A 15,978-nucleotide genomic window follows, 5' to 3' on the forward strand; every position below is an offset into this window, starting at 1 on the left:
ACCACACCCAAATGTGCGCTATTGGATTGAGATCTGACTACAGTGAACTCTTTGTCATGTTCAAAGGAAACAGACATAATTTAGGCTTTGTGACGTGTTTGAAGTAGCCATAAGAAGATTGATGCGCTTTCATTATAAGGATAGAAATGGGGAACGACAATACTCAGGTAGGCTGTGTGCTTAGAAAATATCCCCCACCTTATGTTGTTTAGGACTAATTCTGGGCCTACCATCTGAATGTCGCAGCAGATATTGAGACTCATTAAACCAGGCAATATTTTCCGAACTTTTGTTGTCTAGATTTGGTGAGCCCATGTGAATTAGAGCCTCAGTTTCCTGCTCTTAGCTGACAGGAGTGGTTGGGGTGTGGTCTTCTGCTGCTGTTGTAAATGGCCTGTATTTATATAGCGCTTTACTAGTCCCTAAGGATCCCAAAGCGCTTTACATATCCAGTCATCCACCCATTCACACACTGGGTTGTAGCCCATCTGCTTCAAGGTTTGATGTGTTGTGCATTCAGAGATACTTTACCTCATACCTTGTTTGCAACAAGGGGTTGTTAGAGTTGCTGTTGCCTTTCTATCAACTATAAATCCTAGAGATGGCTGGGCAGGAAAATCCTAGTAGATGAGCTGTTTCTGAAATACTCAGACCAGCAAATCTGTCACCAACAACCAACCGTGCCACATTAAAAGTCACTGAAATCACCTTTCTTGCTTATTGTGATGTTCGGTCATCTTGACCTGCATGGCAAATTGCACTGAGCTGTTACCATGTGACTGGTGAACAAGCACTGGAACCGTGAGTGTATTTCATAATGCAATCTTTGATCCATAGCAAAACAGCTCTGTGCTTTTTCTTCTTCTTACATTTTCAACATCTGAAGACCAGTGCCAAGAAAAACACAAGTGGTGAAACTGGTAGCTGTTAATGTAAAATCATCTGAGTTGGAGGAAAGTGTTGAACTTTGTATTACCAAAGCGTCTCTGCCAGTCTCAGTCAATCTTCCAGGGGAGCTGAGAGTATATTTAGAATTTCACATGCGCAAATCAGAATGAAGGGAGGACAGTTTTGCGCGGGACGTTTCCCACAGTAAATTTCTTTTATGTGAAATTTCCTTCAATACATGAAGAAAATATAGCGTCAAGACCCCGGTTATGTCTGTGCCTGTATCAACTCTTAATAATCCATCAGTTTAATGTGTCCTTGACCTTGCATTTACAATAAATACTCTGTTTCCTCAAGCTAATGACATTAGAAAACTACATTTCACGTGAATAAATAAGATAAACAGATAAGAATAGACCTTAATTCGCTAGTCTTATTTTCTGTATGATAGTGTTTGCTGTATTTTACCCCAATAAGCCATCTTTTGATCCAGAAGTTTAGCACGCAATTGCAAACAGCTGTAGCCACACAAGCGAAGACAGCAGCAGGTACAGAAGTGGTCAGAAGTTTACATATACTCATCATGGGAATGTCGTAATTTTGGATTTTTAATGGTTTCTTTGAACTGTTCTTTTCCAGGGTGGAATGATAGATCTTTAATGACTTTAGAAAATGAGAATTGCGTGCATTATTTTAGGTTGGCCATAATCTACACAGGGTCAAATATATACATAGACCCGCACAGAAGTGTGGTTAAAATGTCCCATACTAAGTTGGATCTCAACCAACTTAGTATGGCTTTTGAGAAGCAATCAACAAGCTTCTAACATGATTTTGGTTGCATATTTGACCACTCCTTTTGGCAGAATCCCTAAATTTTATTTAAACTTGTTGGTTTCCTGGCACGGGCCCAACTTTGAAGTTAGTTCATAGTCAAAAGAATTTTCAATAGGATTTTAGGGCTTTGGGAGTCCACTCCTGAAGCTTAATGTTAGCATGCTTTCTCCACTCCAAAACCAGTTTTGATGTGTGTTTGGGATAATTGCCCAGCTGGAACACTCAACTGTGTCCCAGTTTTAGTTATCTGGCTGTTGATTTGGGGTGAATTTGGAGGCACTCCTCTTTCTTTATTATTTCATCCACTTCACCAGTACCAGCAAAACAGTCCAGCATGATGCTACCACCACCATGCTTGACATCTGGCACATTGTTCTTAGGTTTGATAGCCTCACTCCAAACATGCCTCATCATTGTGGCCAAACAGCTCAATCTTTGTCTCATCTCACCATAAAACGGTTCTCCAGCAAACATTTGGTTTGTCCATGTGGGTAGCTGCAAATTTCAGTTGCGCTTGAATCTGTCTATTTTGGAGCAGGGGTTTCTATCTTGAAACACCCTCTCAGACCACAGTTATGTAAAACTTGCTTCATTTTGGACAGTGACTGCTGCCATTCTACACGTTTCTATTTCATGGCGCGCTTCTCTAAGGGTAACAGTTTCTTCCAGACCATGACAAAGTTGTGACACATCTGTATAACTTTTACTTATGCAGGATTATTTGAACTGATAATTTTGGAATCTGCAGTTGTCTCTGAAAGAGCTTCCTGACTTCTGGAAACATAAAAGTTCAACGAAATCATTAAAACCCCCAAATTACCATGACATTCATGCCCATGACAAGTGCACATAAATTCCTGACCACAACTGGAAGTACCATTTGTTAAATTCATTTGATTTACATATACAGCTAGCATTTTCTGCTCAAAGGCCTGTGACCATATTCACAGGAATTTCCATAAACAATCTGGGAATAGTGAACATTCTGAAATGAACCACCACTAAGCTTGAAAGCCTGCTATCACTTTAAAGGTTTTATTTTAGAGTACTGCTGTTAAAGTCGTTTAACTGTTAACTGTTATGCAAACTGATGTCTTTGGATGCAAAACTGTTTTTGAACGTGTTTACTGCAACAAGGTAAAATTACACAAGTCTTCCTTTAAGCAACAACACCTAACATCCAAGTGTGATCTGTGTAGCTGAGAATGGCATTAGTGTACACAGCTTGTGATGCAATAGGCCATTCTGATGCTGATTATACTGCACAGGAAGAGGGATTTTAGCAGCTGCAGTAGGTCTATTGTGCTGTACTGCACGAATCAAAGCTGTAAAACACAGCCACGTCTTCATGTCACACGCCTGAATTGATGGGCGAGGCACAGCATTATCAGCTCAAGGCTAGTGCTTTCATAAGGTGTGACAGCACCTCAGGCCACTATGACATAAAGATACAGATTAAACTCGAAGAAAGGACAAATGTGACACCATTTGTTGTGAGTCACTACTCATTTCTTTTTGTTTTGGTTGCAAGAAGCCAGGCTTTCTTTTTTTTTCCAAAGTGGTTTTGAGCAATAGTTCTCCAGGTTTCCAAATGTCCAAAGTTTCTCTTCGGACATTGGCTTCTTTTTCACTCATTTTCAGTCCAGTTCCTGGTCCTGACCATTTCCACAAGAATGCTTTTGTTTGCTTGCTTGTTTATTAAGCCATTTCACACTGGCATATCATGCACTGGGAATTGGAGAACAAAAGAAGACATAGTTCTGAAATAAATTATCTGCTGCAGATGGACAGTTTCTGATAGTCATGTCCTTTAAAATGAGACAGAAATTCAATAATTTACAATTTACGGTTTCTCAAAAGAAAAAATTAATATGGTTGTTGTGTCAAGTTACACAACAGCAGTTCTTGTGTAATACTGTAATTGTGAAAGTCAGTGGTGAACGGACCGTAGTATTAATGAACCGGTGTGCGATGGTCTTAACACATAACTGAACAAAAGGCAGAAACATCCAAAGATGAACTTCAAGAAACCTGGAGAACTATTCCTGAAGACTGCTAAAGAAATGAGAAGAAAGCTTGCATAAGACAGTTCAGGCCATGTTTAAGAATAAAGGCAGTAATGCCGAATATTGACTTTCCTGCTTGCTGGAATTGTACAAACTCTGTTTTTGCCTTTTATACTGTGTTTCCACAAATGTTGGAAAATGATTCAGTACAGTGCTGCACACAGTCCTAATGTTTTTTAGTTAAATATACAGAAATGAGGAGTTCTCTAAGGCTTTTAACTTTGTGTGAGAGACTTCTGTTTTATGCACTTGACCAGGGTTTCATATCTTATCTTTTGATTAAGAGTTAATCAGAAAACAACCTATATCTATGCTGTGAAATTTTCTGAGAATTTCCTCCAGGTTAAGGTAAGATTTTAATAGTTTAACTACATGGTTTATATTGTGTAAATGGAAAATGGGTTTACATTATGATGACTCACTACTGGACTGTGGGCACGTTTGTTTGCATTGGAAAATGTTCTATAAACACTTGAGAGGCCTGACCTGCAAATGTGTGAACTTTAAAAGACCTGTGATGCATACAGAGCTCATGTGTTAATGTGCTTCAAGTGGCTCAAATTTAGTAATTTTTTTAGAGATTTTTTACTCATCTTTTGTTTTGATTTTTAGTCACCATTTCCTGTGTAAAATTATTCATACTGATTTATTAATTTAACCACTGCCTACACATGTAGGTCACTTTTCCCAAAATAAAGTTGATGGAGCTGTGCAGAGATACCATCTTTCATAACATCAGCTAATATGAGGCTTGAGCTTTGAGTTTGTATCCAAACTTATTGATCCAATTCTTTCTCATATGTCTAAATCGAGGCGTTCAGCATCAGCCTCCCTATTAATATTTTTAATTCTGTTATTGAAGATATTGATTCACTGTTTACTTATTTACTAATGTAAACCAGCACCTGAGGACATCAGGATCAGCAGGTAAGAAATTTTAGCTTGTGTCCTGCTGGCGTGTTACCACCAGGTGTCTCTGTGGTTTGGCATTTTCTCTTTTTCCTTCTTGTTGCATGATTACTTTTCCTCACTGGATGCTTGCATCACTGTTTAACAGTTTATTTTTTTTTACAATTTTCTCATTCTTTATCAGCATACGCGGAATGAAAGGTTGATGGTCGTGGGCAAACAGGAGACACATGGAGTTTGAGCTTCGTCCTCTCAGACCATGCAAATCGCACCAACTTCAATTACTTTGTCACACAGCCGTAGATGGAAAGACTGCAACAGTGAATGTCAACAAAAAGTTACTGGAACTTTTGTTTTTACTGCCAACATATAAACGGACGGACTATATTTATGGAACCGTGCGGCACATCGGTTCACTTACTGATTTATTTAGAAAAAAAAGAAAGCCACACGTGTAGATTAGATGTAATTTAGCTGGTCAATCTTCCTTATTACCTGAAGAATATAAACTGACTACGAGTTTCTACATTACGCCCAGTGTAGTCGCAGTTGAGACGCTGCTTTAGCATCTATTCAATGTCTTAATGCTCCAAAATATTCTCATACTGGGAGTTAAGTCATCCTTGCCTTAGCAGACGAGGAAATATCAACTGGAAGGCTCAGGTTTTTTTTTTTTTTAACAATAAACTATTTGCTGGTGAAGTCCTGTTCTTTTGTCTGGATTGTAGCCAAATTTGAGCAGAAAAAAAGGCCCTGATCTTCGTCATACCATTCATTCACTACTTTTTTTTTTTTTTTTTTTAAGTACAAACAACAACAAAGGCCACTTTTTTTGTGCAAAATTTTTATTTTCTCTCACCTCCTAAATGTCATCTGTGCATTACAGTGCAATCATTGAGGTAGTCCACTTGCCTTTTGGTTGAATTAAATTTGTTTCTATAGCAAATGTTGGTCTTGGCTGTTCTCAAACATACTCTGATTTTAATCCTGTGTTTAACCTGCTTACCAAGTCCCCAGTCTTCTGCAGCATAGCGTTAGTGTAAAACTATCCTGTCTGCGCTTGCTTTGAAGCAGGTCTGCACTTGCAAATGGCAGTCTGGCAGGACTGTTTTGGCACAAGTTTTCCTGACGGCAGTTTGCAGATTAGTAGCTCTGCAATAAAAAGACGCCGTTTCCAGAATACACTAGTTGTTGTTTAGAGAAACCTCCTTATTCCCATAGTTTGAGGCTCTTTTTATCTCAGTCTGGCCAATCATCCAGCGAACTCCCAGTGAAGCTGTGGGAAGAAAAGACAAAAAAAAAAATCACCACAGGATTCAGAGAAGCTACAGCATTGTTTGAGTGAGTCACAAAGAAGTGCTGACAGGCTTTGAAATGGGACATTTTTATTTCCACAGTAAATTTGACTTTGAATGTGGTGCATATGCCCTTTAATTATCAAGCGTTTTTATTATGACAATTTAGTGACGTGGCTGAATACGTCACTTTGAAATGAGAAGCAATGTTGCACATTAACTGGCTCTTTTAAATAACTGATAACACCTAAGCCATCTCCTCCAAGTCTGTATCAAGGCCTCTTATTTATTATGGAAACTGCAACATGCTCTTGAAAAACCCGTGCTGTTAAGAGTGATTAATTCCATTTAACAGTGAAACCAGTGAAATAATAATAATAATAATAAAAAGAATCAGGTGGATGACTTGATATCTAACTTTGATATTTTAAGCACATGCCTGAATGCTGTTATGGACATGCTCCCAATACTGATGAATTAATAAAATAAAAGAGGGAGACTTACATTTGAGGTGTCAAATCTGCTGCTTTATGTAACATTTGGACAAAAAGGAGCTGGTTAAAGTGAGGGATGGGCCGTATTAAACCATATTATGGTGGCTTGACCTTGCCTGTGAATGGATGACACAAACCTGCAGAGCAGACAGCCACGGAAGCTACGATGGTAAATACTGATCCAGAGCTGATCAGCTGAGTGAGCAGCAGGCCTAGAGGGTACAGGAGCAGGCAGGACCAGAATAGCCAGTTGATCAAGGACCATGGTCGACGAGGAGGACTCATTATGGGGCCCGGGAAGCGCCCAGTCTTTGCGTAGTGCTCTTGAAAGCTATCCTGTTAACAAATTAATGCAACGGCAGCTCAACACCAAAACCCACAACAGGGAAGCACGGCTAAAGTTGGTTCTTTTAAAGCCACGTGGCTGCTGTGTGTCTTAAAAAAAAACCCAGTAAGAGCTAAAATGGAACCAAGTGTGTACAAAGTTTAACATTCCCAAGTTCAGATTCAAGAGTTCAGTTATAAAGTGCATGGATTGAAAAGTAATTAAAAAGGTGGCATGGCAGTCAGCCAAAACCACAGATAAGCTCACCACACCTTCAAAACTGTGTATATAATAGGTCAATTTGTTAAATGACATTGACTCTATCTCCATAAAAAGGTCCGCGAGCCAAACTGTTCCTACCCTCAAAGTTAATTTTTACCACTAATGCCATTTGTGGTGAGCAATAAATATTTCCTCACACTAATCTTCCACTCAAGTGCAAAAGCTTCCAGCTTTTTAATATTGTTTGTGTTCTCTGCTGGAGCTGCTTTCTTTAAATTACACCAAAATCTTTATGTTTTCATGTGGAATTCAAATCCGAGATGATTCCAGATCCAGGTTTTGGCTGTCTGGGCACTTCTGTAAGATCAGTGGCTGGATCAAAAAATTTCAAAGACACTGTTTACCAGTTCCTGTAGCACCAAAAATACCCCTACAAGAGGATGGAGCCACCCATTTATTTATAGTACTACTATTCAGTGTGAAACAGTGCATCAGCCTTCAGGGGGAAAAAAAGAAAAGAAGAGGCACTTATTTTAGGCTACATATCTAATCAGTATGGCTTCTATTTCAGTAATAAGAAACTGGGTGATTTAGTACCTCTACCTAATGCGTCTCTTTTGAAAATCATGCATCCATCAGAATATTTAAGACTCTCACCTTCTCCTGGTAAAGTTTGTGGAGCCACTCAGCACACTCCTTCTCATCTTCTGGGATCAACTCTAGAGGAATTCTCCTGCATGTCACAGAGATGAAGGTTACACCAGCACACAGGAAATGAAAAGCAACAAGTGTGTGAAACATCAGTTCCTACCTCACATATAAGTCTGCGTGATATTTTTTCCCGTTAAGAAGCCCCAGCAAAGTCGGCATTTCATTGTTTCTGAAGTTCAGCGTGGAATCGTAAACAGCCGCAGCTGCACAACACGGAACATGCGGCGGTTAGTCAGCGCCACCTTTCATTTGATTTGCAAATCCACCCCCCGCCCCATAAAACTGATCGGGTACTTTCTGGTGGCCACATTTAAATACATAGACAAAGACAAACTCACCCGTCCCTCTGAGGCTCTGAACTGTTACCCAGAATCCTTTGGTTCTGGGCAAAAGATGATACTTTAGTTTGGACAACCCTTTGCTTTCAGCCACCTGCATGCTGACCTGGTGCTTCTTTGGTGTGAAGCGTGTCCCTTCGCAATGAAGCAAGAACTTTTGCCAAAAAAGAAAAAAAAAAGTTGGGTGTTATATAATTATATTATAATTATGGCCACAAAAATATCACTCTCACTTCTCTTGATTCTAAAATTACCACAGACTGAAACCCACCCAGAAGTTTTCTGGGTAATCCCGCAGTTTCTCAAGACTCTCATTCACCGTCCTTCGATCTTCCTCCCATTTCCTTTTGCAGAAAACTATCTCCAAGAAGTACCACATCCAGCCGATGATCGGTACATAAGCCAGCTGTTTTTTGGCTAACACTTTTGAGCTCTGGAAGTTGAGAACACATTGAAAGAACTGGAGGGAAGCATTGAATTGAGGGGTGGGTGAAGTTTTCTGGCTTACTTTCACTTACCCCAAGAACTCCAAATCTCTCACAGAAGGTCCAACCACACAGGAAGTCTATCTCAAAAGCGTGGTTGAGGACCACAATGGCATTCTCTTTTCCATACAGTGGATAACTCTTTGGGTCAGTGTAGAGTGTGCACTCTGTCCCAGACCACCACTCCAAGATAGCAACCATCTCTAAGGACAAAGACGCAAACAGGTACATGTGAGTAAAGGACACCTGGATTGCTTTTGTGAAATGATGCCATGCAGTACAGAGTTCTGGGAACTCGTGCAGCAGAGGGTTGTCATAACTTCACACCAACAGCACCACTGAAACCACTGAAACTAAAGGTTTCTTCTCCCAGAAGCAGAAGAAAAAACTTTTCTGCTTCTGGGAAACAGCCAGGTTGTAATGGTACAGCTAAGGTTATACATACGGCTGGAGATGCAGTAGGCCAGTCTGATGTTGATTCTGCGGGCCAGCTGCTTACTGACCAGCCACACAGGTAAAGTACAAAGCTGCAACAGGTTGATAATAAGGCCGCTGACCAGGAAGACATAGCAGATGATCAGGTGGCACAAGAACTGGGATTTTAGCAGCTGAAGAAGCCCCATGTTCTGTAAAAGTTCATAAGAAGACATTTAATTACATCAGGTAACAACAATAAAATAAAATCGTCTCATTTTTTGTTGGCTTCTGATTGCTTGTGACTCAAAGGTAGAGAAACTATGTCCAGTACTGTACTGTCCTAAAGTCTGGAACAACCTCTTTTTTTTTTTTTTTTTTTAATACTTTGCAAGTAGCCCGACCTTTTTATATTTGAAAAAGAAGCTTTGAGCAACAATTCACCAGGCTTTTCAGTCCTTGTACATGACCACTTTAAAAGAAGTGTTTTTGTTTTTCATTTTTTTGCTTGTCAAGCCACTAAAAAAAGGATCCAACTCTAGAACCAGTGCCGTGTCTCTCTGATTCAAGCAGCCTGTTGCAAACACACATAATTATAATTGTTCCCATTTCTTTTGTTGAGACTATGAAACATGTCAAATATAACACTGTTTGACAGGGATAAAAACAGTATCTTTGCACCATCAAGGAGGGGAAAAAAAGAATCAACAAACAAATGAGGAAACTGGACGAGTGTAAGACAAAAGAAGTAATGACAGGACTAAAAAACTATTTATAGCAAACAGTGACAGTACTTGAAAATTGTGTCTCTGAGAAATATTTAAAAAAAAAAAAAACCAAAAGATAAATGACCAGACACAGGACCTGAGAGATGCATGTGGGCCTTCCTCAACTGACAACGATTTGAACCAAAAATGTCAAATCTGGTTTCATCACTCCATCAGGCCAGTTGCCATATTTCTTTCAGTCCAATCCACATTATAGTCCTTTTCTTCTCTCTTTTTGTCTCATATACTGTCATCCCATACATAGACACAAGATTCAGTATATTAGCCTATTTCCCAACTGTTTCTTTCTAATAGTTCCTGTTTTTAAACGTTTGAAAAACAATAATAAAGAAAATAATATATACATTCTCCACCTTTGAGGCACAAGCAACCAGGATATAAAATACAAAGAAGCAAAATATGTTATATACTATTATTAATTTGTTCCACGCAAAGCCAGGCTGTGATCAAAACTGTTCTCAGAGTTTCTAAAACATGAATCGAGTCTGACATAAAGGATTTCTTTGAACGTTTTTACTCCCCCCCCCCCCTCTGAATAGTGTCTTTGAGCTGCATTCCAGAGCCAAACAGCCAATCAGAGGGCAATTGTTTGCTGTTTGCTCCTAACAACACATGACCTTTTCAGGAACAGGGAAAACCATATCACCAATTATTCATAGTCAATCCCACAACGGCCTTCTCTGTGTTTACTGAGTTTTCCTTACGCTAACTGTTAGGTTAGCAGCTGTTTCAGAGCACAGAGAAACACGACTGGAAAATGACCAAACTGCTTAAACACAAAACCCATGTACACACCTGCAAACACGTGACACTTACCTTGATTCTGTATTAGTGCCCAGTGTTCCTGCCTCAGACACCTTTCTACCTTTCCAAACAGTGTAAATGAACAAATTTAAAAGACAACCAAACACCACTATCCCACTACACGTCCATGCCACCTCCAGTTCGCGATGTCCCTCGTCCTTCAGCTGTTAGTGCGCAGGCCTAGAACTATGCACCACCCGGCCATCTGGTGAAACGTCCTTCAGCATGAGGAACCACACCCATCCGCCTGCCAAACCTGGATCGCGGGATGAAGACATGTGTGAACCTGCGCCACCTTCGAGAAACTCTGCAGACAGCCTCGCGCGAAGATCGTCTACTCTTTGTTGGCCCAATCAAAACACAGGATTTTCTCTACATAATGAAGTGGAACATATGACTAATACAACGACAACAAATATGACGTTGTAATAATAGACTTTTTCTTCTCATATAGTTATTATGTCCGATATAATCTTTAAAAAACAAAATGTTTTTAACAGAAAGTTATACTATATCCCAACATTTCCTGGTGCGGTTACACTCTTTTTTGTTGTTGGTCTCACAAACTCGGGCTGAGTGAGACCTCTTCTTTTCCCTTCCAGCTCCGATGCCAAATTTGGTCACAGGAAAAGCGGGAAGCGCGTGGGAGGCATGGGCGGCGCAACGTTTTCGTCATACACGTGATAAATTCTTCTGAAACCCAAGAAACGTCGTAAGTCGCTTCCTTGTTTCGATTTGAGTGGGTAAGAGTAGTAACGACGGCCTCGTGTCTTTTAATGTAGCATTTAGCAGCACACAGAGTGGGCGTCCCTTGAATGTAATTGGCTGAAATCACTTTCGTTGCCACTAGCTAATGGAGTGCATGCGGCCAGCTCCCCCTGCTGGTAATGTAGTGTATGTACGTAGAAGAAAAATGTTTAAAGGAGCAATCGATCTCAAAATAAATGCAGTGAATACAAATCTGGACTCATTAACTGTTAAATTTAAGGGATTCCATTAGTTTTAGAAATTATTTATATCATTTAATTACAGGTCACAAAGGTAAAATATATATTTTTATGAACAAAACAAAACAACTGTTTAGAATGTATGTCAACAATGATGACAACATAATAAATACATTTTAATGACTTTAATTAAATATTATATTTTAGTAAATTTATTATCGTAAAGTAGCACATGTGGTTCTGGGTTTGCATTCAACTTTAACAGTTATTAAACTATATTGCAATTTATCTCCTTTTTTAAACTGCAAGTTATATCTGCAAAGTTAGACTTTGTCAGTGTCTGTTTTATCCAGTAAGATAAAGTTATCTCACTTTATTTTTCTGTTGCAAAATGAGACTGTCAGGCATACCAACATTGTACTTAAAACCTGCCATAAATTTTTCCTATCAGACGAAGTAAGTCTGCGATCAATCTGATATACATAGGCAGTTTAAGCTCAGGTTGGCTGCGACAGATTGGAGACCTGTCCATGGTGAACCTTGCCCTGTCACCTGTGGCAGCAGGGCTCCAGCCCCCTTACAAAACTGAATTTGAGTAGAAGAAGAAAGTTTAACATCTTGTCCACACCTGCCTCAACTCCACCAGTCCACCCAACCACTACTGCTGCTCTGTCTCAGCTCTGCTCCTCTGCCTTAAACCAATTTGATTCAGCTGATATACTTTAGATTTCACTCTTTCACTCTGCTTCTATTAGTTCTCCAAACTCTGGACTCTCTGCTCAGTTCACCTACAGTTCCCCTGTTGCTCTGCACAGCACATAAATTTTTAGATTAAACTCAAAGCACTATTTGAGAATAAAGTCAAAATGTAGCAATTAAAGTTGTCGTTTTAAGTGAAACAACTGCCTCCAACAACTGCCACAGCTCCTGCACCCTCTACAAAATCCTTTGTGTAGATGAGTTAGTGAAACATCTTGTGATACAGTGTACATCCTCCTTAAATGGGTGTAACCATCAGTATCCTTGCATCTGTTGATTAGCTGGAATGTGGAAATGGCAAAAAGAATACGTCATACACGTACATACGTAATACCACTTGCTGACACCAGAGGGTAATAAAGATTCACTAAACACGACTCCATTAGAAAAGAAAAGTGTCTCAGGATAGATAGTCCTGTCATTCCCTATGGTATAAATACCAAATCTGTGTTCTATTTAATCTGCAAAAGTGTGATATGCCATCCTTAATGGACCCATCAAGCCAACAAACATATATTTCTTTTTTCTACTTTTTCTTTTGTAACCCAAAGCTTTGGTAAGAAGACTGATGGTGTTTTATGACAGTCCAATCTAGTGGGTTGATGAGGTGTTTCTGGCTCTCATTTTAAGGTCGTATAAGTTTAAACAAATATTAAAGTGGCTCAGGTAGTCCCTTATCGTCAAATGCTAAACACAAGCAGAGCAAAGGGGCTGTAGGGAAGTCTAGGATACGCAGGCCACTTTGTAACCACAGAAATTACGAGGCAAAGCATCTCAGAATCTTTGTCTGCACTACTACATATTTAAAATACTCCTAGGCAACAATTTTGAGAGATTTTTCCCACTTTCTTGAAATGCTTTTCTCAGGTTTCAACATAAGCAGCACATTGGACTAATTTCCAGTCATTTTGTGTTTCCATAAAAATCCTTCTTCCATATGTGTGTTAAACTCGGGTTTAAGCTCTGCAGAGAGAGTTTGAGAAAAAATCATTATGTTCGGTGAAGGTGAAACATGGCAGCGAAGTAAAAATAAACAAAACATATTTCTGAGTTTATGGGGACTTAATAACAGCACACTTCAACTAGTTATTTCACAGTGACAGACATTTTGGATGCCTCGGTCGAATCAAAATAAACTAAAATAACGGTTCACCCGTCTTAGCAGAAACACTGCAGGATAAAGCCAAATCAGCTTGCAAGAGGCGAATACATGAGAATCACTCTGCATTGGGGTGAAAACGTGCCTTGAAATTTGCTGCTAAACCAAAAAACGCTATCTATCAGAGTGCATCTCATCCAAAGTAGGCAGCCAGGAAGTGTGTATCTGTGTGAGAGTGTTGGTGTGTGTGTCTTCCCATTTCTCAGAAGAAAAGTGAACTGATATGTGGTTACTGGTTTTGAAGAAGTGATGCGGGGCTACCGAACCACAACAAGTTTGCCCATTCCAAGAGATGTCAGCTTTCATTCACTGAGTTATATGTTGCTGTAAAACGTTGCCCTCCTTTGGCCCCTTCTTGGTACATCAGGCAACTGGAGACCATACAAGAGCAATGTTGTGAGTTTGAGTGCAGCTCTTGACGTTTTTTGCATGACATCTCCTTTCTCTTATTTATTGCCCACTGTTAAATCAAGCAGAGAGGCTATAAAAAAAATTTTTAGGGGGAAAAAAAGCTTCCCTACAAGATTAAACCAAAGAGCAGATGTAATGAAGCTGGACTACATGCGTCTTTGACATGTGAGAAAGCTGGCCAACTTACCACAACACATCAACTTTAATCTTGAAAATCTCTGTTGTCACCCTATTAGGAATGCGGAATAATTTTTAAATAGCCTGCAACTTTATTTCCCCTTTTTATGTTTATTTGGGGAAACTAATTGATTACTCTCGAAAAAAATCAGACGCAGCTGAAATATTTCAGTCAAGAGTGAATCAGGTTGATGCAGCTGGCCAAAGCCAAAAGTTTGTAGCCAGGACGATCTTTACTTTTGGCAGCGTGGGGCGATTTGGATGCTGTATGCTGTATGAAGAATGCAGCGAGGATTAGGTGAAATCGCTGCGATTGTGTGATTTATGAACCGTTTTGCGTCAACAGGCTGTGACTGGCTTCGACAAATTGACGCTCATTCAACCACTTTGCGTAACTCTTTAAGGTAATAGTTCTATCAGCATATGTTTCTCATTCGTCCAGGGGTGTTGGGTCTTGGTATGAGAAACCGCTTCCTCCTTTTAATGCAGTGAATTTATTTATGATTGTGCGATGCGTGGCTTGGTAACTTGATGTGCACGTGATGGTACAAACTGCTTTGAAAGTCGAAGGAAAACAGTGTAGCGCTTTTCCGAGCACAGTAAACAGCTGCGTGACGAGTCAAAAGAGTTGCCCCGGCAAAACAATCATGAAAAACCTTGACTTGGAAAAAGCTGCGGACATTTAGTAAATAAGGTGCTAAATTTGATGAGCAGCTGTGGATGTCTACATGTTGGAATCTCATGAAAAAAGATAATGGGATCAGGTTTTCTAAATGAATGTTTTAAGCTCTTGAATATATAGAGGGGAAAAAATACAGTTCAGATAAAGTGACAACATAGCCTGAGGTCTAAGCCCTATTTGACACAGCGTATATGCACAGTAAGCCAGTAATGAGATCCTGATGCATGCAGTGTCAGTTTCTCAAGGGGCTTGGCTTCTAGCATGGGTCAAAGTAACTGTGGGCCCCACCTGACACATCCACACATCTGACTGTCAGTGAAACACTGGGAGGTTTTCTGGAGACACCTGTTCTGGTTCTCTCAGGGGTCCTGAAAAGAGTGCCAAAAAGATCGGTCGGAGGGAAGTTATTTGATGTAACGCCACTGAAGAGGGCTAAAATGCTGCGTAGTTATACAATTACATATCCTCTTTTTCAACTTCTACTCTTGCTTCCTCTGGCAGATTTGGGATTTGAATGTGCAGGAATGAGAAAGTGATTGAACACAAAATCACACGTGCAGAACTCTGGATGCTGGTTGGAGCACATGTGCGAGAGCAACAGTAATGCGCCCAAATGGAAATATGTGTTTCTGCTTCAGTAAGCAGTCAAGGATTTCTCTTTGTTGAAGGGATCAATATTGTGCAGGAAAAAAAAGAGACAACATGGAGATGCAGTATGTGCTTGTGGAATAAAATGGATGTTTCCAGGATTTTCCTGTCTCCAGCTTCCGATGGGTTTGAAACTAGTTTGCTCCAGTTACATTCAGTGGAAAGAGAAGTGTAGAGCTCGTGCTGCACTTTCTAAATATCATCTGCCTTTAAAGTGACACGAGGTGCTGTTTCATTTTTCTTTACTAAATTGTGTATCCACTGTTAATGCTTACTTTGCAGAATCAACATTTATACAGCATTTTATCCATCTTACTTGCAAATATGAATTTTTATAGATGAAACTAAAACGGAGCATTACACTGCTGCCTACGTATGGATAATTTTATAAACAGATATAAGAATACAGACTGTATTTAAAAGCCAATTTGGCCACCATGAAGCTAAGTGAAGTCTTATCTGGAACCCCAAGCTGACCATACCCATCTTTATTGTTCTTTTGTTTACTGTAAAGGGAGCATAACTTAAAAATGAACATGGTCTACTCAGTAAGACATGAAAATATTGATTTATGCCATGAATTTAGTAAGAAAGTGCTAAATGAAGTCATAGATCAGGG

At 39.7% G+C, this 15,978-nt stretch overlaps 1 protein-coding gene across 1 annotated transcript; it reads right to left on the bottom strand.

The window, feature by feature from the left end:
- Positions 1–5,540: 5,540 nt before the first annotated feature.
- Positions 5,541–10,861, bottom strand: agpat4 (1-acylglycerol-3-phosphate O-acyltransferase 4 (lysophosphatidic acid acyltransferase, delta)). Its single transcript, XM_085369385.1, has 9 exons — positions 10,589–10,861; positions 9,016–9,196; positions 8,604–8,773; positions 8,357–8,518; positions 8,086–8,239; positions 7,848–7,950; positions 7,694–7,769; positions 6,627–6,825; positions 5,541–5,976 (listed from the first exon to the last, which is right to left on the bottom strand). The coding sequence occupies exons 2-9, from the start codon at positions 9,191–9,193 to the stop codon at positions 5,885–5,887; spliced, it is 1,134 nt and encodes a 377-aa protein (XP_085225511.1). The 5' UTR covers positions 9,194–9,196; positions 10,589–10,861; the 3' UTR covers positions 5,541–5,884.
- Positions 10,862–15,978: the final 5,117 nt, after the last annotated feature.

This window comes from Diplotaxodon limnothrissa, linkage group LG13, assembly GCF_057381915.1.
Source record: "Diplotaxodon limnothrissa isolate DT_005_m linkage group LG13, D_limnothrissa_male_GT1.1, whole genome shotgun sequence".
NCBI classification, from domain to species: Eukaryota; Metazoa; Chordata; class Actinopteri; order Cichliformes; family Cichlidae; genus Diplotaxodon; species Diplotaxodon limnothrissa.

What these genes read in the sequence shown, in the direction of transcription:
- agpat4 (XM_085369385.1), bottom strand. Translation starts at nt 9,193, where the DNA reads ATGGGGCTTCTTCAGCTGCTAAAATCCCAGTTCTTGTGCCACCTGATC. An exon ending in CACGCAGACTTATATGTGAG is followed by an intron (nt 7,770 to 7,847) that starts GTAGGAACTGAT and finishes TGTGACATGCAG; the next exon opens with GAGAATTCCTCTAGAGTTGA. An exon ending in CGTGGCTGTCTGCTCTGCAG is followed by an intron (nt 5,977 to 6,626) that starts GTTTGTGTCATC and finishes TTCTTCCCACAG; the next exon opens with CTTCACTGGGAGTTCGCTGG.